At 38.0% G+C, this 23955-nt stretch overlaps 2 protein-coding genes across 3 annotated transcripts; both read left to right on the top strand.

Annotated features, from left to right (window-relative positions):
* TRZ1 (tRNAse Z1) lies at nucleotides 1–8721 on the top strand. Its single transcript, XM_090010973.1, has 8 exons — nucleotides 1–235; nucleotides 4934–5096; nucleotides 5176–5246; nucleotides 5336–5431; nucleotides 5515–5628; nucleotides 7648–7716; nucleotides 7822–7896; nucleotides 8268–8721. Exons 1-8 carry the CDS (start codon nucleotides 2–4, stop codon nucleotides 8340–8342), a joined length of 897 nt encoding a protein of 298 aa, XP_089867099.1. The 5' UTR covers nucleotide 1; the 3' UTR covers nucleotides 8343–8721.
* Nucleotides 8722–12920: 4199 nt separating this feature from the next.
* LOC149833720 (disease resistance protein RML1B-like) lies at nucleotides 12921–17467 on the top strand. 2 transcript variants are annotated; one of them, XM_090010971.1, is made up of 4 exons: nucleotides 12921–13365; nucleotides 14992–16489; nucleotides 16606–16887; nucleotides 16977–17467. In XM_090010971.1, exons 1-2 carry the CDS (start codon nucleotides 12995–12997, stop codon nucleotides 15188–15190), a joined length of 570 nt encoding a protein of 189 aa, XP_089867097.1. In that variant the 5' UTR covers nucleotides 12921–12994; the 3' UTR covers nucleotides 15191–16489; nucleotides 16606–16887; nucleotides 16977–17467. The 2 variants fall into 2 exon arrangements, with proteins under 2 accessions (XP_089867097.1, XP_089867096.1); XM_090010970.1 differs by having other exon boundaries at nucleotides 16588–16887.
* Nucleotides 17468–23955: the final 6488 nt, after the last annotated feature.

Raw genomic sequence — 23955 nt, 5'->3', positions numbered from 1 at the left:
TATGGGTAAAAGCGGGAACTCGGAGCCCGGGAACAGTAGCGACAGGAGGAGGAAGAAGGAGAAGGGAGTTGGGATGGAGATGGAAGGGTACCCGGTGGAGGGGCTGTCGATCGGAGGCCAGGAGACGTGCGTCATCTTCCCCACTCTCAAGATCGTCTTCGACATCGGGCGGTGCCCACAACGCGCCATCGCCCAGGAGTTCCTCTTCATCTCCCACGGCCACATGGATCACATCGTGAGCTCTCCCTATCTCTCTATCTCTCGTCGTTGTCATCATCACCACCGTCTCGAAAAGAATTGCTTTTTCGAGGTTTTCTTTTTTCACTGCTTTTCCAGATAATTGTGGAGCGATCATCCGGTTCCGTCGCTAACCGGTGATCGGCCAAGTCGGGACGACTTGTTTTGAGTAGAGGGTAAGTGATGCAGGAACGGAGTATGACAGATCTGGGTCTACTTATTCTTGTTAGGTCCCATTTTCTATTTAAGCATTTAGTTTTATTTGAATTTTGGTTTTGAATAATCTTGTTAGACCCATATTATGAAAGGATAAGTTTTAAAAGGTTTATCAAGATTAGGCAGAGTTGTAATATGAGAAGATTTCTAGTTTTATTAAATTTTTTAATGGTTTCTCATTTATTCTTATATTGATATAGTGACTTGGGAAAAACGTTCCTGAAACTTACAGATTTGATACCCAAAGCTAAAGCTAGGTTATCTAAGATTATCTAAGAATAAACAGAAATAAAAAAAATGCAAGAAATAATTGAAAATAATGAGAAACTCAGTAAATTAAAAGATTTCTCATATTCCAATTCCATCTAATCTTGATTGACCTTCTAAAATTTATCACAATATGGATCTAACAAGATGATTCAAAACCAAAATATAAGTAGAACCAAATCAGAAAATGAAAAATAAGACTCAACTAGACTAGGTGGACTCGATCCTGTCTCGGTGGACTCCGGAATCAGTAGGACTGGAAAACAATCTGATCTGTTTGTGGTTCGGCTCATGTTCGGTTTGTAAAATGCTCGTTCAAACTCGTAAAAAAGTTTCAGCAAGTTGAATATAAAATATAGGTACTTGGCTCGGCTCGTATAAGCTGTAGCAAGAAATATATTTTGCATGTATTTTTTTGTAATTGATGCAGAGCATCCTGAAGATCCGAGCTTTGAAGACAAATTGGATTCAAATCCAATTCGCAAGATCCAATCCAAGATACGATCCATGGCCGATCCAATCGTGTAGGACTATTTGGGTCCAATTGGATATCTGCCAACGCAAATCCACGTTAAATATCATATGTCAAATTCTGAGATATTTTGCATTTATCTTCTCAGAGATTATAATTTTGTTTTTCGATTCCATTTTGTCATATTCAGGAATCATATTAAGTATATATATTTTTAGGTGTCAGATTTTATGGATTCGGATAGTTCTAGTGCCTTGAAGGATCTTTTGTAGTACTAGAGGGTGTACGTGGTAATTTGGTAGTTATATTTTTATTTTTTACAATTTTGATGTTGGATCCAGAGTAATATGTGTGTAAAGATCCAATTTGAGTTTGGATCTTGTAACAAGATCTAATACCACCAACTGGATCCATATTGGTGCCCTAGAGCTGGACCAATATAGACTTGGGGTCAATGATATTCAAACTTCCCTTGACCAGCCACATCAGCCCATCTTCATTGGGCGTGATTGAGGTGCCGCCCAACTGGTCCAATTAATTCAAAAGGGGGTTGTGCCATTGGGCCAACTTGAGGTGCAATGAGAGTTAGAACTTGTTTGAATTAAGCTCTCTCATTGGCCTAAAGGGAGGCCGCCCTCATTGGCCTCAATGGAAGCTGCCCTCATTGGCCTCAAGGGAGACTACCTCTCACGTGGCCAATGAGAGAACTTGCTCTCTTTGTGCCCTTTAAATTCCAACAGAAAAATTAGGTCGGGGCCTTTTGCTCCTCTTTGAAAAAAAGTTGACTTTTGATATGGTGGACACTCTCCAAAGAAAAAATCGATCTTGGTGGTGAAGGTGACTGTGGTTCTTCGTTGCTGAGAAATTTCGGTGGAAGTTTGTGTCTTCCTGGTGCATTTGAACTCGTGGTGGAGGCTCCTCCTCCTCAATTGCTCATTCCTTTGGCTTCAATCAGATAAGATCGTTCAATCTTGAGCTTCATTGTGTTGTTGCTTTCTTTTATTTTGTTTATGGTTAAACTGTATGCAAGAACTGTTGTTTAAAGTTCATGAATGAAATTTCTGAGGTTTTTTTATGTTAATGGTTGATCTCGAACTGGTTTTAAATTCCTGAAGTCTTGGTTTGCTTATACTCGGTTTTTGTTGAGAAACAAGTTGTCCTGTTCTCGAGTTGTCTAAGACAACTCTAGAGAATCGACCGTATCGGCCTGGATACTGGTCGAATTATGGTGTTCTTTAGCTTGCTGGAAAGCTAAGACTCATACCGTCAATATTGTTGTTGAAGCTTTTACATGATTCATACTCCTGTGTCCTCAAAATTCGTTGTTAAGTCTCGGATGGCCATAATCCATCTGAGTCCTGTCCTGTACAAAACACTTTTGGATAGTGTTCCGTATTTCTTATTTCTCAAACTGCCTGCCTGCCGAATCCGGAGAGTCTGTTGAAGGCCAGTCTTACTGGTCCAGTCTTGCGTTTGTGGATCAGACAGTACAACTCCAATTTCTGTGATTTCGGATCCGTTAGAAAGGTGTGCACGTCATGCAACTTTCTCGTTTGGGCCACTTCTGTCAAAACAGAGTGCTTGGGCCCCAAATTTCCGATTTCCAGAGTCCTGCGCAGACTCGCCTGCATATTAATGGCTTCCACGCGTATCGAGATCCAATTGGATCTTAGATCGTGGATCAGCTCCTATGCTGAGTCCGCATCATTGGGTATCAGAGCGTATCGTCGGCTTGTTGCCGCGAGCATTTACATCAATAATCCTCTTTCTCCCAGCTTTAAAACAATGTATTTCTCCTATAAACAAGTCGACTTGAACTCGGCTCGTCTAACTCAGTCTGATTGTGGACTCGCCACATGAATGAGCCAAGCTTGAACACTTCAAACTCACCTCGTTTAGCTTGTTTACTAGCCCTAGTTGAGCATGGAGACGGTAGTCATATGGACCGTGACACTGTCTCCCGTATTTTGACATGAAGCTAACCGAGACTCAGGTGACCGGATCGAGTCAGATCAAAGCTAATGAAACAGATCCTATTAGGATAAAATTCCCATTTTAGTCGCATCTTGGACCCTGCCGTTCGTACTGCTTAGGATGTAGTGGCAGTAAGTAGAGAGGTCAGACCAAGTCCCATGTTTGGCCCTAAGCTTTTGATTGGGAAGGTCACTCTCAGAGCACTACATTGGTCTTCGTCTCTAAGCTTTCCACTGGGATCAACTTGTACTTGTAGATAACCAACCAGCTATTATCCTTTAAATGCAAATAGAAGGAAAAAAAGAAAAGAAAACTCCTTTATGTAGAGAATTGCTTTTTACCAATTAGTTATTGTTATTAGTGTGATATAGATCTTAATTGTATGTAGTTATTGAATGTTATGGTTATCGATGGCATGCCTATTTGCTTTTCAGACTAATGAAGTTGAATAAATTTCAATTTGTTGTTAATTAATTTCATCACTTTTATGGGAATCAGAGGGAAATGAAAGCAAGAATGTTATGTTTCATATGATATAAGAGCTTTAGATGGCTACCCCACACAAAGAAATTCTGTATAATGAAGTGGGGATTGTGTTTAATGAATCTTGATGGGAGGCATTGCTGTGACCCACGTCAAACAGACTATGGGATTCGATTTCCATCCATTCTTATTTCAAGCAGCTGGACTGGAGTTATGGATGAATTGGCAATGATAGGCCTAATTAATCAATGAGTTGCGGTATATTCTCTACACCCATGAATGGAATTTTTATTTGGCCACATCACCCACCTTCGTAACCGGATGAGAAAACAATTGTGTTGGTGTAAAAATAATGACCTCACTGCTAAAATTCTGTGGAGGGTAAAGGAGCTTTACCAACCTGTTTTTTAGATTGAAAGAAGGCTGTTGGTAAACCATCTAGAACCTAGGCAGCATCATTATGCACTAGGAGTGACTGAGCACTTTCATCTTTTGGGCCTCTCTAGGACATGATAGAAAAATATCACCCGGTAATTTGTTAAATGAATTAGATGGATGGGAGCATCCATTTTAGGCAGGGTATAAACGTCCATGTCACTGAATGCCAAAAGACACATTATGGTATGTATTTCACATACAAGAAATGGCTGGCTACATGAAGAGATCTTGGTTTTCAATATTGCCTTTGTATTTTTGGTCCTTAATGCTGTGTGCTTGTTTACTTGTTTCAGTTTGTTAAGTTATGTTACGGCCCTACATACATAGTGCTACTTGCTACTCTACCCAGGACGGCCGAGATGAGTAGCCTTCTTGATTTGGAACTCACAACCTTTTTGTTTAAATTTTCGGGGAAGATGATTATAATAATAACATGCCATGCATGTTTGTCCATGTTGGGCTAATTCACAAGGATTGAACAGGAGAAAGAATGCATTGGTTTTAATTTTCTGACATTTCCTTTATCTTTTTTCATTTTATCACTAATAGAAGTTTGTATATTTTTCCAAAAAATTCTATACACCATATTATTCTACCTTTGGTCTGCATACAGGGTGAGACTTGAGAGAGATGGTCCAGGATGCTGAGTGTTTTCCCCCCTTCCCTTTTTCAAATTTAGTCAACTATTAGCATTCTATCTCTCTTTTATTGTAGGGTCAAGCTTAATAAATGGCTATCACTGTTGAATTTATCTTAATGTACATATTTGTGGATGCCTATTTTTTTGCCTGATGAAGACGTGGTTTAATTGTTTTTTTCAGTGATTAAACTTTCTTTTTATGTTAGGGAGGACTGCCGATGTATGTTGCAACTCGTGGCTTGTATAGCATGAAGCCCCCAACTATTTTTGTTCCCAGATCTATAAAAGACAGTGTACAGAAGCTATTTGAAATTCACAAGGAAATGGATCGGTCAGAACTTAAACACACGCTTATAGATTTAGAAGTTGGTAAAGCTCCTAGATTTTCTTAGTCGTATAGCTCAGATTTTTTTTTAAGCTTCTTGCGATTAACTGCATCCAACCACAGGAGAGGAGTTTCAGTTTCGAAGGGACCTTGTGGTTAGACCTTTCAGGACATACCATGTTATACCAAGTCAAGTAAGTGAGGCTTTGGTTGTCTCTTTGGTTGCTTCATCTCCTGTATATTTTTTAGTGTGCTTATTTTTGTAATTATAAATTTGATGCAGGGTTATGTAATTTATTCTGTAAAACAGAAACTGAAGCTGGAGTTTCTTGGACTTTCTGGAAATGAGATTAAGAACCTGAAACTATCAGGTGTGGAGGTCTGTTTAAGCAGGCAACCAGTAAACCTAGTCCTCTGCTCCTCTCTTATTCAGCAATTATTTATTTGAATGTAACATGGCAGGTTACCAACACAGTCAGATCACCTGAAATTGCATTCACAGGCGACACCATGTCTGATTTCATTGTTGACCCAGATAATAGTGATGTTTTACAAGCAAGAATTCTTGTTATGGAGGTATTGCATTGTGTCTACTTAATACCTTGAACTTCCAATTAAGAATTCATCAGGGTAACCAAGTATTGTGATATTTTGAGTTTGTTGTGTTTTCAAAGCTTAATAATAATAATAAAAACTTCAAATGTTATGAAAATTAAAAAACTCTAAAATGAAAATATCACATTAGATCACAATAACATCATGATATTTTATGAGAAATTTAGTTATTTTTATTTTTTTAGTTATTGTTATACATTTTGATTTTTGAAGATTTCCATGATTTTCTTGAGAAACCTCACTGATATTAATGTGAACACAATACTGGTGACTGTTTTATCATTCTCTCTCTCTCTCAATTCGACTTACCTGCTGAGATTTAAAGCATTTTTTGTGCCTCCATAGATTGACTCTTTTGTCATACTACCAGGTTGATAGAATTATTGGTGAAGGGACTATGTAGTTTATGGCACTTAAAACAAAATTACCCTCATCAATTCATCATCCACCACTGCAATGAAGTTTAGATTGTGTTGTTGGAAGGAGAAAAATTTGTGTGCTGTCCTTGTCTTTGTTCTAGCTTGCTGTCAGCATTCAGGATAGCAGTACATCAACATGGTTCACCTGGTCAGAAACACTTTGGACTAGTGATATTGCTGGAGAACTCTGCCATAAAAGCTGACAAGCTTTGACTGCAAGCTAATATCAAAAAATTCTTCATATAAGAAATTTCCATAAAAATTTCTATTACAGTTATTTGAGCCTATTTGGTGTTATTTTTTCTAATAAGAACTACTTAAATGCTATGTCACATGGATATGGCCGTGGATGCAGGGAACATCCCTTTTAGGAAGTTTCCAATATGACTTGCATATAATGGGATACAAAATATGAGTCAAAATTGAGTATCTGTGTGGCATAGCTTAAATGCATGTCAGCTCTGACATGTATTTAACTTTCATGATTATCTAGGCTGGATACGTGCCTCCATTTTACCATCATGCTTCATAGGTTTTTTATTCAATAGACATCACTGTGCTTGTGCTAATTAGTGATTAAAAAAAATCTATGATGCTGTAGCTTCCAGTATTGCTGGAAGTTTCTTCTATTTGCTTCTGTGAGAATAAATGCTGTGAATGATTGGTAAAATATGCAGAGAAGCACTTTCCCTACATCCTTTAGCATGAATCAGCAAGATTTTGCCTTCATTTTACATTGCCTTGTGAATTTTCACAGCTTGATCAATAAAAAGTTCAAAATTGACAGGGAGCTTTTCTGGATCCTCTGTTGAGTTGCTTCATAAGATCAATTCCTTATCAAAAGTCTCATTCACAGATTCAATCCTTGAGCAGTTGTGTCACCTCAGCTGTCATTTTGATCCTGCTTCGTTATATGATAAATTGTATAAAATTGGCACTAGATTATCGTGAATGGAATATGACACTATTCTCTCATCTTGTTGGTCAACATGAGGGATAGAGTACTGTATGTTGCAAACTTGCAAGCTAATCAAAGAACAGCAGTGACTGACTCATTTTATCCTGAATGTAGGGCATCAAAACTTGTTGACCACTGTTGGAGACATTCACTACCTTAAAAATAGTGATAACTATATCATGTATTGAGTTAGAAGTGTGACTGTCCTTGTGTCCTTATCCCTCCCACATTACAATTTTTACAACATTGTGTTTGTCTGAAGCCATGCTTTCATTACTCTGTCTGTCTAGTTATCCTTTTGTGTATTGATTAGAAGATCTTTAATAGTTTTTTGCCCAACTCAGATGTCAGCATTTAGGATACCTGACTCAACCTCTCTATGTGAATAGTTATGTTGAACCCCACACAAAACATCATCTATGTAAGGACTTAAAGTTTCAATGATGATGCTTTATTTGCTATAATTCTTATATGTACATGTACCTGAGTAACTATAAGGGGTTTTGAGCCTCAACTGTTGCTTGCCTGTAGTATGAGCACCTGAGTCTACTTGATACTCACCTTCACTTCAAATATTTCTAATGTTCTCTTTTGCTTGTGCAGAGCACATTCTTAGATAATGCAATAAAGATAGAGCATGCAAGAGACTACGGTCATACTCATCTGTCTGAGGTGATACTAATGTATATGTTAAACTACGATCTCCGGGTATTAAAGAGACATTCATTTTGTATTACACCATAGATCACTCTTCTGGCAAATTCTTCTTGTTTGCAGATTGTGAACTATGCAGACAGGTTCCAGAACAGAGCAATTCTTCTTATCCATTTTTCAGCTCGTTACACAAAAGATGTGAGCTTTTAGGTCGTCTTCTTATAGTATGACTTTTCTAATTTAAGCTATCCTCTTTAGAAGGACCTGTGAATGTGACTTAGAATTTCAGCGGCATGGCATATTTGAGCCTGCGTGTAATCTGGCCTATGTTGGGTCTGATCTCCTCTTATTTGGTTTGAAAAGAGACAACCCCATGTTGGGGCATAGTCATACTTGAATATTGGGGCATGTCCATAATTTTTAACTTATATCACAGGGATACTCCAGCTTACCTCCATGTCATGTCCTCTTGCATATTATTCTTAATGGAAAATTACAGAAGAATAGTGAATCCCATGTCCTTTTAGTCGTGTCCATGTGACAGTTTTGAACTGTTGTTTTGTTTTCAGGAAATTGAAGCTGCAGTGTCTCACTTGCCTCCAAATTTGGTTGACAAAGTTTTCACTCTCACGGAAGGAATTTGAGCAGAAAACCACAACATATGAGCATGTCGACCGAGCCAAAGAATTCAGCACTTCAATACTAATAGGCTCGCATTTTGCTTTTGAATCCATCAGCTAGCTACCAAAAAGTTGGTTTCCTTGATTAGTGCTTCCATTGGAAAGAAGAAAGAAAATGGTATTCAACATCATGATGATGAAGACTCTGAAGGTGATCAGATTTAAGAGCCAAAAGCAGCACAATGTAAAAGGTTCTGTAGATTGGTTTTGCATGCAAGTGTCAACTAGCAGTTTGGAATTCATCTGCAAAGCTGGTCTGTGATTTCAAAGCTACTTCTAGTTTGATGGGAAGAACAAGGATTTAAAGTTTTCCCTTTTAAGTTTCTTATGGTAACAAGCTTGTCTATGCTGAGAATACTGACTGGCCATCTTTGTTTCTCCATTCGCCAGCTTCTCACTATAGAATCAGGCAATGAGCTCCACAGCCCACACCCATACACAGACTGTGGTCATCAAGCTTAGGAATGTCAAGCTGGTCTTTGAAAACACAACCTGGTTAGGGATGTAAATTTTTCTTTTTTTTTCCATGCGGGAATGTGGAAACTGCCCCTGGAATCAGAGACCCTTTTTCTTTTGACGAAGCAAGCTGGGGTTAGGCCGACCCCCACCAGTTATACAACTCTTACCATTGGGTTTTAAACTTGCAACGTCCCAACACAAGGTGACTTGCACTAACTGCTCCTACCAAACGAGTTTGGTGGTGTAAACCCGTGGCACAACCCTTCCCCCAAGAGAGTTGCCCTGCTTTGGCCCTTTCGCAAGGGGTAGCACCTGCAGGAGTTGAACCCTGATAGCCGAGACCCATTCCAACTAGGCTAACCCCTTTGGGGCGGTTAGGGATCTGGGTCAAACATCCAATGCCGTCTGTATATGATTAGTCAGATTTGCTAAAGCAGGCGTCATCTGATTAGTAATCGGTTTCAAATTCGTTATGCAGCTTTGCATCTATTTTTTTTCAAATTTCGATTGACCTGATTACATGTAACACATACCTCATCAGGGGAGCTGATCGGGTTGACATTGCTAATGTGACCCAGCAGCCAGAACGCAACTAGTAGGGGTGCACAACGAGCCGAGCTAGCTCGAGCTTGACTCAATTAAGCTCAGCTTAGACTTGTGGGGTAAGTAAATGAGCTGAGCTTGAAAGCTCGGGCTTGTTAAATATAAATGAGCCGAGCTTGATCAAGCTTTAAAACTTGATTAAGCTGGTCAAGTTCGGTTAATGCAGTTATCATGAAAAGTTTTACTATATGTATAATTTTTATTCCATTTAATTCACTTAAGTTGGCTTCACCGAAGTTGTTAGGGTGTAAATGTGTTTTTCTTTGAGGGGATGAATTCAATTCCCAACGTTTTACACGCTTGTTTCAATTTTTTTTACAAACCTTTTTTTAAATGAGCCCAGCTTTTTGAGCCTAAGCTTGGCTCGAGCCTGGCTCGTGTGCACCCCTAGCAACACGTGTCCTGGCTGGGTCCCACCATTGTGCTAACCCGACCCGTCGTTTCCCCTCCGTCTCTCTCTTGGTGGTGGTTGCAGATGTGGGTGGTAGAGTAGAGGAGGGCACGGGTGGTGTTGGCCAAGAGTTGAGGGAGGGATCGGGGACCGGGCGTAGGGGGAGGGGGGCTATTTTATCAGGAGACTTTCGGAACCAAGTTTAATCCTTTGAAAACCATGTTATTTTCAAAATATTGCCTATTTTTAAATTATCATGTTTTTTATTGCAATATTATCTTGATACTTATTTTTATAGTTTTGTTAGTGTTTCTTATATTTTTATGTATTTTCTTATACGCATTTTAAATTAAAATATACCATTATTTTCTGAGATTCGTTGAAAAAAAAAAACCCAACTTTTTTAATTTATCACAAGATTTTCCTTTGGTGAGAAATGTTGATTTTGAGATTTGTGACAATGTTTGCACATGGGCCTGAAGCAGTTCAGAGTTCTTATCAGCACCTGTTCTACGTTCTTTCTGATCTGTGCTCATCCTAGATTCAAAATGTAAATCATATAATGTGGGGGTATTACATCTGGATCTCGATGAGAGAGAGAGAAATTTGTAAAAAAAAGTATCATAATCTATCAAAAAATGAAAATAGAAACAAAACATAGAAGTCCATTGATATGACAATACAATCATGATCCATTGAAATCTAAATGTCATTTTCAGTTTAATGCGATAAAAACTAAATAGACTCAGAATATTGATGACACTTGTAATATCAAAGGTTTAAGGAAGCCTAGGTCTCAAGCCAAGGCGTATTAAGTACATTGCTTTCTAACTTTTCTTTTTTTTTTTCATAGGCAAGCTGAGGTTAGACAGACTCGCACCAGTTGTACCACCATACCATTGGGATTTGAACTTGCAACGTCCCAACGTATGCACTAAGTACTCCTTTATTTTCTTCTTTTCTCTTTTTTTTTTTTGAAAGGCAAGCCAGGGTTACCAGTTATTATTCAACGTACCACTGGGTTTTGAACCTGCAACCTCCCACCACCTGCACTGACAGCTCCTAACAACCACTCGGAGCACATCTGCAGTACCATATCCTTTCAGTACAATAAAGATCCGACGATGAAGGTGGTTCATCTTGAAAACTGCAAGTTCTAGATACACAGTGTGCATGCCTTGCCAGAGCGGATCAGGTCCAAGTGACCTTGGACAAAAAATTGTCCAAGGTGCCTTGGATGCCATTCATCATCAAGATTAACAGAACCCAAAAGTTGTCAAAAAAGATGGACCCAACCTAGATGGGTCTCACCAACAGGGGGCTCCGCTTGTCTGGCAGGAGCAGTTACTGCAAGTCACCATGTGTTGGACGTTGCAAGTTCAAATCTCAATGGTATAGTTGTATTACTGGTAGGGTCTGCTTAACCCCATCTTCCTCTGTCTAAAAAAAAAAAAATTAGATGGGTCCCACAAAAATTTTGGATGCCGTTGGCATCAGTGGTGAACGGCTGAGATTCACTTTAAACAAGAAACTTCGGATGGCTCTTAGCTGCCATTCGTTTTGATGATGGACGGTATCCAAGGTCTCTTGGACCTGATCTGCTCTCCCATGTCACAAGGGGAGATGCCATTTTGACTGGGCGTTCTTGGTGACATGATTAGACACATGAGGATACACTGATACAAACACTAACAAGCCCGATGTCTACACTTGATCGGATTCGGGTTTTAATCTGATTCGAATTGGGATTTCAATACAAAATTAGCACCGAAATCCGAATCCCAGTTTTAATCCGATCCGGAATTGACTATCAAATCCGACTAATAGAATTTGGATTCGAGTCGGATATCGGGTTACATTCGATCCGTTGACTGAAGAACTCTTCTTTATGTTTATCGAACGGTCCAAAATCATGCTCACCTAAAGTAGTGCATGGGCACTTCGCCCATTCATTACTCTTCAATAATTGAGGCCGACCCACATTTCAACGCGACCTGCCCACTACTCAACTACACTCATCGGTGAATCAATGCTCTTTTAATTGCCCGGCACCCACTCATTGAAGTAAAAGCCAAATGTCGTGTGGACACGTCTGCAAAGAAGCCAAAGCATGCTAATTTATAAATCGCACAAATCAAGTCTCCAATGGCCTATTGCCACGTTTACCAATTTGACAGGTCCCGCTGGATTTTTACAAAACCCGGAAGCGAGCTTGTTTCTTTCATTCACTTATATAGTTACGTGGAGTTCGAGTCTAGGAGGCAGAGTGGAACCTATCACGTCCCTATGGCCTGGACACGCCTTGTCCTATTATGATAATTTAGTAGATTTGAAAAAAAATAAAAATAAATCTTTTTTTTTTGATGGGGTAAAATAAGAAAAAGAATTCTTATATTATTCACATCATGGTAGCTTTAACTTCTCGGCAACTTTCACAATCAAACAGCTACCTAATATTTATATTAAATTGGAAGTGGTGAAAGAAAAAAATGGGTGGAATGGACCGGGTTGGCCCGGTTCTTAACGGGTCAGGTTTGAAGAGAAGCCCATGGCCTCGAGCCAATGTGACTCAATCTTAAAATGCATAAATGCTTGACTGAAATTATGAGTTAACCAAAAAATATCAAGTTCTCATCTAACTAATTCTTAATTAGTGTAACTAATTAGATAAATAATAATAATTAACAAATAACAAGTTCTCATGCAACCGATAAGGTGAATAGTAATAGTTATCCAAGTTATTATGTGATAGTTAATTTAAATTTTTTTTATATTATTAAATAAATTAATAAATAACTCATGCTCATCGAGCTGGTTGAAGCCCAGCCCACGTATATAATGGGCCGGGTTTTGGCCTGGTACCTAACGGGTCCATGCCTAAAATCAAAACCCAAACTCGGCCATGACGGTCCGGATTGGCTTGGCCCATCGGGCTGCCGGCCGGTTGCCCAGGGGAAGACGCTTAGAGGTTATTTTGAAAACCAAGGGTATATTTAAGCATTTGTAAATTACCCGAAAATAAACATTTTTTCTCACCTAAACCCTCTGCCTCCCTGTATAAGAAGAGCACCAGCGCTCCCCGGATCTCTCCATCTCAAGAGCAGTCTCATCGTGTTGATTGCACCCTTCCATGAGCTCATGCCCGGGTTGATCTCTGCCGTCGATGGGCTCTTCGCAGGAGCTGCAGGTTCTCCTCGGCTTCATCAGGGAGGATGAGGACCGGGCAAGTAGGAGCTTCACGGCGCGACCATGCGACGCCCTCCATCTCAACGTTATCCGTGAGCTGGCGGAGGGATCTGACGGTGGCGGGGAGACAGCGGATTGGTGTCTCTCGGATCTGGCCGCGATCGTACAATGCCGAAAGGCCGTCAACATCCTTCCCCTTTCCTACTGCGTCGTCCCTTTTTCCGACGTCCGGCGCCAGAACGGACGCTTCGAACCGGCGTTTTGGATCCATGAGATCCGATCCGAAGAGGAGGTGAGGGCGTGGAGGGAGATCGACGGCTGCGTCTTCTCGGGCGCCGACGATGAAGGGTGCGTCTCTCTCTCTCTCTCTCATGAGTTGGCAACCACCAAGGTTGGACCTGAACAGATCCAACCCGGTGATGTACGGTAGGCTCCGCTGGAGTTCAGCACCGTCTTGCTGAGGTGGGTTTCGCAAATAGCGTCAAAGGCAGTTATTTTGCCGTTAAATTCTAGTAAGATTGTGAAGCTTTTCGAAAATTTCACCTTTTTTTATGGGGAAAATCTCAGTAAAATAAAATATCTAGAAAATAACAATCAATTTTAGTAGAAAAGACTAAAGATCTGTGTAATGAAAAATCGTAATATTTTCATATGCAATTTTATAGTGATATTTTCAAAAACTTGTGCATCCCTGAAAAAACCTGAAAAACGCCATAGTTTTTTCAAAATATCGTGTTTTAATCATGAAATCTGCTCGATAAGGACACTTTTTTTTTTATTTTATGTTTTCCTTTACAGTTGTATATAATTTTTATTGCTTTTTATTCCTGCCGATACTTTATCGGGAATTTCCTGAAAAACCTTTTTTTTAACTTGCCATAGGATCTTCTTTGTCGAGGTTTGATTTCACAGAATATATGAAAGTTAAAATAACATTTTTCTATATTTTGCCGATAAAAAGTAAATATCACAATAAATTTATAATATTTTTATTTAAACAATAGTATCGCAATATTTTTATCGCTTAGAACGGCTCTTAAAGTTTGATTTTGTTTTTATCATATTTTCAACAAATCGTCAATAATTGTCCACCAATGTCCGCAAAGGTCTATCGGGTTTGGTTTCGGATATGGGAATCTTACTAGATCCGGATTTCATGGCTGCTATGCCCTGAGTTGGGTTTCTTGTTCGGATACTATATCCGACGCTTTATACAATCGGGTCGCTGATGACCAGGGCCCTGTTCAAACAACTATTGGGTCTGAGTGAGGCTCAGGTCTATCCGGGTCCTACCCAGATCCAATATAGACATTGTTTAATTTGTTTTTTAGGTTAACTTATCCAGGTCCAATTCAGACCCACATCCTACGCAGATTGGGAGTAATGGATCGGTGCTAAACCCATTTGGTGCTAAATAGCGTGCCAAATGGGTTTTTGGGGCTTTTTTCATTTTATTTTTAAATTATGACCTCTTGAAGCCTTTGATTCCAACACAGGGGTGGGTTTTTATAAAGTTCTAAAAAACAACGGTCCAAAATATTTGTAAATTTCCCAGGCTCCTAACATCATTTTTTTTTAATCTAAAACACATGAACCAAGTGTCGATTCTTAGTAAATCCACCATGCCCAATACATTTATAGGACAAAAACAGCGTAAAAAGCACCCGAGAAGCTGAAAAACCATTTAGCACGCTGTTTAGCACCAAATGGGTTTAGCACTGACCCATTTTGGCCCAGGTTAGTTTTACTACCTGTGGACTAAGAAACAGAAAAAATGATATATTTTGGCAAGTAGATGAATTTTGAAAGAGGGATGTGGCCTATGCTTGTGGATACTGCATGCAATATGGAAGTGATTCTCTTAGCACTAATGCGTAAAGCATTTGACACAATTTATTTAGAAAAATGTCCGTATATCTTATGGTGATATTACTGATGCATGTTCTTTGTTGTGTTTGTTGTAAAAACCAGCAGGCATGAGGACAAGACAGTACAATTGATTATCAAGTGGGTTTTAAGCAAGTTCAGCGAGGCTACGGTAGATGCTGTTGATGACCTTGTCGGAATTGATCCTCACAAAACAGATATAATGAAATTTTTAAGAGTTAAAGCGAAAGATAATCAAGTAATTGAGATTGATGGTATGAGTGGATTAGGAAAATATCATTGCTAAGGTAGTATATTACTGAACATCAAAATTTTTTGATGTTATTAGCTTCATCTCGGATGTCATCAAAATAATGCAAAGGGCTGATTTCTTTACAAAAAAGCTTATTTTTGAGATTTTAATATATAATTTTTAAAATCAAAGACATCGGTTAAGGTCTCAAAAAATTTAAATAAAGATTTTACGAAAAATGAGTCCTTATTATTCTTGATGATGTTGATCATAAAAACAACTTGTTATGTTAGTTAGTAGACAAGAAGTGAATCATTATCACAAGTGTATTTGAAGTGAGTAAACATGAAAATTTCCAATTTAATAAATTGAATCATATCCATTCACTTCAACTATTCATTTATCATCCTTATTAAAGCTTACATGAAGCTCTTTGTATGGATGGTTGGTGGACTACCATTAGCTCTTGAAGTAATTGGATCAATTTAGTGAATTGAATCATTTCCAAAATCTTCAACTTTTTAGTCAAAAAGACCAACACATTAAAGTTTGTGTGAAGTTCTTTGAAAATTTGTGTAGATGATAAGTATTCTACCCTTAGCTCTTGAAGTATTTGGATCATTTTTTGTCCGAGAAGAAAATTGGAAAAAATTGACTACATTTTGTTTAACAACTTGGAATTAGTTCTCTTCTATAAGGCTGAAAATAAGTTATGATAAACTTGATGATGAAGATAAATTTATACTTCTTAGCATTGCGTGGCTTTTTATTGGTATGATAAAAGAAAATGCGATTAATATGAAGCAATGAGGTAATATCTTTCCAAGGATGGAAAGCCCTTTGGATATTCAATTACTTCAACTCTTTAATTATTATTGTTTTTAGAAGAGACCAACAAATTACAGTTTACGTGGAGTTCTTTGAAAAGTTGTGTAGATGATCAGTGTACTACTACCCTTAGCTCTTGAAGTATTTGGAAAAGATTGAATACATTTGTTGGACCGATTGAAATTAGTTCTCTTCTACGTGGCTGAAAATAAGTTACGATGAACTTGATGATGAAGAGAAAATGATACTTCTTGGCATTTCATGACTTTTAATTGGTGTGGAAAAAGAAAATGCAACTACCATGAAGCAATGAGGTGACTTCTTTCCAAGGATAGAAATCCAATTCTTGTTTGCACAGGCCTCTCATTACAATTGACAGAAACAGAAAACTACATGCATGATAAGCGTTGCAAAATGGACTGAGGTATTATTCAAGAAGGGCTCCCTTTTGACCCTGGCAAGCATAGTAAATTATGCTCTCAAGAAGTACTGGACAATCAAAAGGCAAGCACTACACTACTACAAGTGAGTTTCTTAACCCTTCCCCCCCCCCCCCCCCCCCCCCCCCCTTTTTTTTTTACTTAAAGTTGCATGTTGTTTACTTAACTAGCATTGCTGACCAGGGAACAGTAATTTTGAAGGCACTGGCATCGATTTCAAAGCAGAACCTGGTAGAGATTCTGACATTGAATCTTTGGCCCAATTGTCCAACTCCAATCTAAGGTTACTTCATGCCAACTTTTCAAACTTTGTGGGTCAATTCAAGTATATGCCCATATACCTAAGAAGGTTAGGATGGCATGGGTTTTTTCCCCAGTGAAGTTACTACAAGATTATTTTAATATTGAGAAATTGCAGTTCTTGACTTGCCCAAGAGCATAATTGTCTAAGTATGAAGCAAGAAGACTTTCTTAGATGACAAGGTTGGTTTTAGTATCTAGTACATCTATGTTTAGTACCTTATATGTTAATAGTGCTTACTGTTTTCTCATGCAAGTTCTTGGATTGACAGGTTTTCAAAGGACTGGCTGTTCTTACTCTTGCTCATTGTGAGCACCTTGAAAAGATTCCTGATTTTTCTAGTTTCCAAATTTGGACAAATTGACTATGGAGGGCTGGAAAGAGTTGGTTGTGGTTCATGAATCTGCTAAATCTCAAGGGATTGGCTTTCTTAGCATATTGGAATGCCCTAAGCTAAGGAAACTTCCATTCCACATGACTCTTAAAGAACTTCCATCAGGTTTCTTTGTGTGGGTGCAAGGATTTGAAAGACCTAAGATTCAGTCAAAAGCTTGACAATCCTGAGAAGTTAAACTTCAACCGTTGTAAGGCATTAAGAAAATTGCCTGATTCTATAGGCAGTATGAAAGATGTAGTTGACCTTTTTTCTGAATGGCACTAGTATTGGATCCTTTGAGAAGTTACATAATTTGTTTTTGCTTGACCGTGAAAAGCTGAGACGTCTGCCATGTGCAATAATGAGATTGATTAATCTTGAGAAAATGAACTTGCAAGAACATTTACGATTATAGTTTGTGATTATTCATAGTTTGTGAGAATATCACAAAGAAACTTTAATTGTGGCTTGTGATTATGCACGTTTCTTTTGTTGAATTAATGCCCGGGGTCATTAGCATTAATGAATTAAAACAGATAAACAATTGAGTTTAAACTCTGGACAGACAATACTGTACACTTCTGCACTTCACCAGTTGTTGGTAATGCCAAGTCAAATAGGCTCTGTTTGGGAGCTGGTGTTGGAGATGAGATGAGATGAGAGGGGTGATGGGGGATGAGGCTGGATTTCTCAACTACATCCTTGTGAGGATATAGTTGAAAATCACTCAGCTGCACTCTCAACACCATTCTCATTTCTCAAAACAGGTTTCCTCGGCACCTGTATGGGTAGGTGGTACTAATTACACCATTAAATACCATCTCCGGCTCCCAAACAGGGCCTAATCGGCAAGGTGGTGCTCTTGAGCAAGCACCCCTGCTAGTTTGTTGCCCAGCCATTGCTAGATGACAGACTATGACCTAAATCCATACTCATACCCATATTCGACGTTTCTTTCCAAACCATAGTCACAATATCTTTTAACATGTCAATACTACTTTTTTGTAGTTTTTCATGGCCTCATATTTATTTCAAAAATTTAGATCATAAATACAAATGTTTTCTCGTGGCTTTCACAAAGTTATAGCTAGATTTTTCCTGCCAAGAGAATACAAATGCCAAGTTGAACGTGGGGGCTGTCAATGGGTTGGGTTTGACCCACACCTGACTTGTATTGTACCCTATAAAGTAACTGTTTGGTGATAAAAAAAGGTCTGATTAGAATCTAGGTTTGACATAAAGTGTCTGATTAGCATATGAAGCAGGGTATAGTTTTTTGAAATTTCATACCAGACTCAGGTTCAGCCCAAAGTTCTGATTAGGATCCACAAATTTTCAATGTAAAAAAGATAAAAATATTATTTTATCGGGTATAGACTGGGTCTGATTCATGTAATCTTTATAGGACCCAGGTATGTTTTTTCTTATGGTTGGTTCGGTTGGACCAGTGTCCGAACCCAGTACCAACACCTCAAAGTCAGATATGGGTTAGGACCCACCTGAGTCTGAACCAGGTCCGACCTGTTGATACTCCTGCTGGCTGCTGAAACCACAAATGCTTTTGGAGTTGGAAAATTAACTCAAACAGATACGAAAAAGTTTAAAAATGCACACTATGGGCATGTTTGGATAGTTTGGCTTGAAAATTAATGTGAAGTTGAAATTCTTGGGTCATTTGAGTTCTTACACCAAGAAAATTTGCATATGCTTAGGATCCGTTTAAAGAGATGAGGATTATTTAGTCTGACCCATTCAAAAGGCACTCAAAAGCAGCATAATCAAGAACACGAATTATGTTTCTGGAATCCAATATCCAACTAATCCAAACACACCCTGAATACCTTTTCCAGTCTTGCTCAAGACTCAATGTCATCAGAATCGGTATTGGGCCTGAATTGATTTTTCAAAATGATTTAGAGAATCGGCTGATTCGGACTCCAAATTGAATGAGCAGAATCGGTTAAATTTTAAACAACAAATGATAGATGTTCGTAAAACATTAAAATAACATTAAGAAATATTTTAAACCCTTTTTAAAAGATATATAAAAAGTAAAACCGAATTAGCTTGTTGCGTATCAATTTTGGGCCAATACAATATAAATCGGCCGATTCACAAAGATACTGATGGTCATGCTGTTAGTAACCGTGGCCATGTTTCATGGAGATTTTTCACCTGTTAAAGAGAGAGGGGAGCCCACTCTTCCTTTAACGTTTGAGACTGCCTTGGATCAAGGCTTTATCCAGAATGATCCTCTCATTCTGGGTAAGCTCCAGGTGACAAAGGGAGGTAAACTTTCAACAACCATTCTCTATATATACAAGGAGAGATTACTCACCAGATATATTGAAGTGTGAGTAGAAACCCCTTTTGAAGCAGGCCGTTTACATAAACCAATCTCAATCCCCTATTCTCTCCTTCATTTTGATCCATCAGTGGTATCAGAGCCAGCCTTAGTGGTGTGCGCAAGACTGACTCTGAATCATCGAGCAAACGTCACCGAAAAAAATCAGATAAAAAAAGGGTCAGTGCTTTTTTTATATCAGGCAAATCTTTCAAGGAGGTGAGTCATTTCTCTGACCTTTCTATCCTCTTTTTTTAAGGTCGCTAGCATTAGGGGTCACCAGTGTTATTTTTTTTCTCTGCAAAACAAAAAAAAAACAGATCCCATCTGGGATCTACATCATTTTTTTAGAAAGTCTCAGGCAGAAGAAACCAACCAGAAGCTTCTGCTGTTTTCGAAAAAAAGGGTCTCCATTTTTTTTAACTAGGGCGATCATTAAAAATAAAATAAAAAAGGGGGAGAACAAGTTTTTTGTTCGTTTTTAACCTGGATTAAAAAAAACACAAATTTTTTTATGAAGGGTTTGATTCCCCGACCTCTGTAACAAAGCGAAAGAGATCGGGGTCCTCTTTTTTTTTTAAAATGGTCGAAAAACCCAGTGTACCTTTGATTTGTTGAGCGAGAGCCCTGTAGTAGGCGACCTCAACAAAACAAAACCAACTATCAGAAGAGGTCGCCGACATCGGAGGACCTCAAAATAAAATAAAAAAAACAAAAACAAAAAGGGGGACAAAAGAAATTTTCTTCTTTTTCGTCAGAGGGTCGCTAGTCACTGGCGACCTCTGTTTTCATGTAAAAGGTCGCTGGCATCGATCGATCTAAAAAAACAAAACAAAACAAAACAAAATCCGGCATAGCTTAGTCTTTTTTTTTCTTTCCGGCGATCTACTGGTGTTTTTTTTTCTCACTATCGAAAAAAAGAGGGGGAAAAGGGGATTACCATTGTTTGATTCCCCCCCCCTCTTTTTCTCGCTGCAACAGAGGGCAAGGTTGCTCTGACGACCTTTGCGTAGCTTCACCGCCTTTGGAAATAGGACACCATTGCCGGTCTTCTCTCCGGCGAACGAATCGACAACGATCCCACCGACTGTAACAACAACAAAACAAACACAAAAGAGGAAAAGGGGATAAACATCTTTTCATTTTTTTTTCCGCTGCAACACCGACGGCGACTGCTCTGGTGACCTTTGGACAAATCCGATGCCATCATCATTTTTTTTCTTTCTCCAACGAACGAAATAGAAGCTTCTGTCGGTTTTCGAAAAAAGATCGGCTTATATATTGATTTCCACGTCAAATTACATTTTTGCCTTTGGTCTTTGTCCGAAATTCTGGTCGTATCCCTTTTCAGTTCATTAACATTAATGCCCCTACTTTAAATTTAATTACCATTTATATCCTTCTGAGGTAAATTATAGTAAGACCATTATCTTTCCTTATTATTCCTTCTGTATCCCTTAATTACAATAGAAGTCCTAGTTTTTGCTGGAAATTCCAGAAAAAGACTCAGTTTTAGAAAAAAAATCTGAAACAGGGTCAGTTTTTCTATTTTTTGCAGAAAACCCCTTATTCCTTTTTAATTCCCATTTTTTGGGAGATCATTCTTGCAAATCTTTTCTCTGACTTTTCTGAAGTTATTGAAAAGTGGTCAGAGTGTGCAAATTAGCTCAATTTCAATTAAAATCAAAGAGCTTGATTGCCATACATTTTTTTTGTTGCATAAAATAGAGATATTGATCATGAATTTTCTTTTGATTACGAAGTTGTTCTTTTATGCATTTGTGACTGATATTCTCTTGTTATTTTGCTTGTTGATTGTTGGACTTAAACTTATCATGTTATGCCATATTAAAAAAAATAACAACAGAGAAATGACAAGTAGAGTTTGTGCTGCTGAATTAGCTAAAACTGATAAACTCAATGGCATAAATTTTCACATTTGAAAGAGGAGGATTCCTCTTGTTCTGACTCTGCAAGGCATCAAAAATTCCTTTACTGAGATGAGTGACCCTGGTCCTATTGCTTCTGACGAGGGTAAAACCTCATACACCAAATACAAAAGGGACAAAATGTTAGCTAGAACCATCATATTAACATATATGGATGATGATCTCATTAAGGTTTTTGAGGATTATCCTACAGCAAAATCTATGTTTGACACTATATCCAAGAAATATGATACAACCTCATAAACACACATTCAACTTCTCCTGGAACAATACAATTCATGTTGTATTCAAGAGAATGACAATGTTGTTGACCATGTCAACAAAATGCTGGTTATGGCCAAGGACATGACAATTATTGGGAATATGATTCCTGATCGGATGTAGATATCCACAATTCTGCATAGTTTACCATCATCTTGAAAGATAGTACAAAATGTTCTTAGGTTGAATTAAAAAAACCTAACCTTGAAAGAACTTCCTGCTCAACTAAAAATTGAGCAACAACACATGCAACAAGACCGAAAGAGCGAATTACACTTCACTAAAGATGAACCATCTAAAGGCTATAACCCTTTGAGACACCCACAATTCAAAAAGAAATACTTTAAAGAAAATGACAAATCTGATAAAAAAAATGGTTCAACATTCTGCAAGCCGCAGTCAGCTGCCTCACAAATGAAGTGCTTCAAGTGTGGAAAACTTGGATACTTCAAGAGAGATTGCAGGAGCCGCACAAATAATCACACTGGCAGAAACAATGGAAGCAATCAGCAAAAAGAGAGGCGATATATTATCTGCGTGATATCATAATGCTCTTAAGCAGACCAAGCTCTTTTCGGTTGGTGGGTGAACTCTGGGGCAAAGCGATATATTGTTATGACAAAGGAGTGGATGGTGGACATGATCGATTATAAACCTGGTGAACATCAAGTGTACATGAGAAACAACACCTACTCTGATGTTATGGGTGTTGGGACATATCAGATTGAAACCACAAAAAATAATGTTTTATTGTCCAATATCCTATTTGAACCCTCAACGAGATGTAATCTATTGTATGTCCCAGCCTTGGTTGCCAAGGGCTTTGAAGTTCATTTTTTACCAGGGAAGGTCACTATAGGAAAACATGGTTGAGTCCTGTTTGATAGGGTCTTTGATCAGAATCAGGGATTATTTAAAATTTGTGACTCAGATATGAATAAACTTACTTTGACTTTTGCTTATATTGATATTGTCTTCAATGTGGATATAAATATATGGCACCAAAGATTTGACCATATTAACTTAAAAAAGATGGAAAAACTTGTTGAATTACAATTAATACCTGATTTTGATGAATCATCATTTCATAAATGTGAACCTTGTATTTATGAAAAAATGACAAGAAAACTTTTTCCAAAAACGGTCAGTAGAGCATCTGAATTATAATAAATCATACACAGATATTTGTGATCCCTTTAGGACTTCAACGCATAAATGAATGAAGTACTTTATCTCATTTATTGACGATTTTTCTAGGCACAATTATGTTTATCTTATAACTTATAAACCTGAAGCATTAGATACATTTAAAGAATATCGTCAAAAAATTGAAAATCAATTTGGTAGGAAGATTAAAGTTTTACGGTCTGATCGGGGGGAGGAAAAGAGAGAATATACCTTAATTGAATTTGCTGAATATTGCAAAGCCAATGATATCAGACCACAAACTACTACTTTGGGCACAACTCAACAAAATGGTGTGGCTGAAAGATTTAATAGGACTCTTCTTGATATGGTTAGATGTATGTTATCTAACTCTTTATTACCCAAAGTATTTTGGGGAGAAGCTTTACATACAACAACATATGTCATAAATAGAGTTCTATGTAAAGCTATTGTCACAACCCCTTATGAGTAATGGATAGAAAAAAAACTTAGTCTCAGTCACCTTCGAAGATGGAGTTCTATAGCTCATATAAAAGTTATAGAACGATCAAGAGATAAACTGAATACCAGATCTATAAGGTGTATTTTTATCGGATATCTCAAAGGATCTAAAGGTTATAGATTCTATCACCCAAATAAGGGTTTAACCGAAAGTAGAGATGTTATTTTCTTGAAAGATCAAAACATGGAATAAGTTATTTCAGAAATAAATAAAGACGCTTCTTCTTCATCTCAATAGTCTCAGGTTGGACACAAAAAATCTAGAGCTCCTCTGTCTTACTTGGATGATTATTATGTCTATCTATCGACGGAATTGTATTAGAATTTAGACATAGATGACATGGAAGATAACCTGTCATATAGTGAGACAATAAACACATGTGAGTCAACAGACTGGGTAAAAGCCATGGACGAGAAAATTGAGTCCATTGAAAAAAACCATGTCTGGGAATTTGCTGATTTACCCGAGGAAATGAAAGTCATTGGTTGTAAATGGGTATTAAAGAGAAATTCAAATCTGATGGCAACATTCACAAATTTAAGACAAGATTAGTTGCTAAGGGTTTTTTTAGAAAGAAGGATTAGATTATGTTGATACATATTCACCGGTTGCAAAATTTGTTTCGATAAGGATAATTCTTGTAATAGTAGT

This window comes from Nuphar pumila, chromosome 6 (genome assembly GCF_984573655.1).
Source record: "Nuphar pumila chromosome 6, dmNupPumi1.hap1.1, whole genome shotgun sequence".
Lineage (NCBI taxonomy): Eukaryota > Viridiplantae > Streptophyta > Magnoliopsida > Nymphaeales > Nymphaeaceae > Nuphar > Nuphar pumila.
The sequence above is the reverse complement of the archived record's forward strand: the minus strand, read 5'-3'. Positions and strand labels throughout refer to the sequence as shown.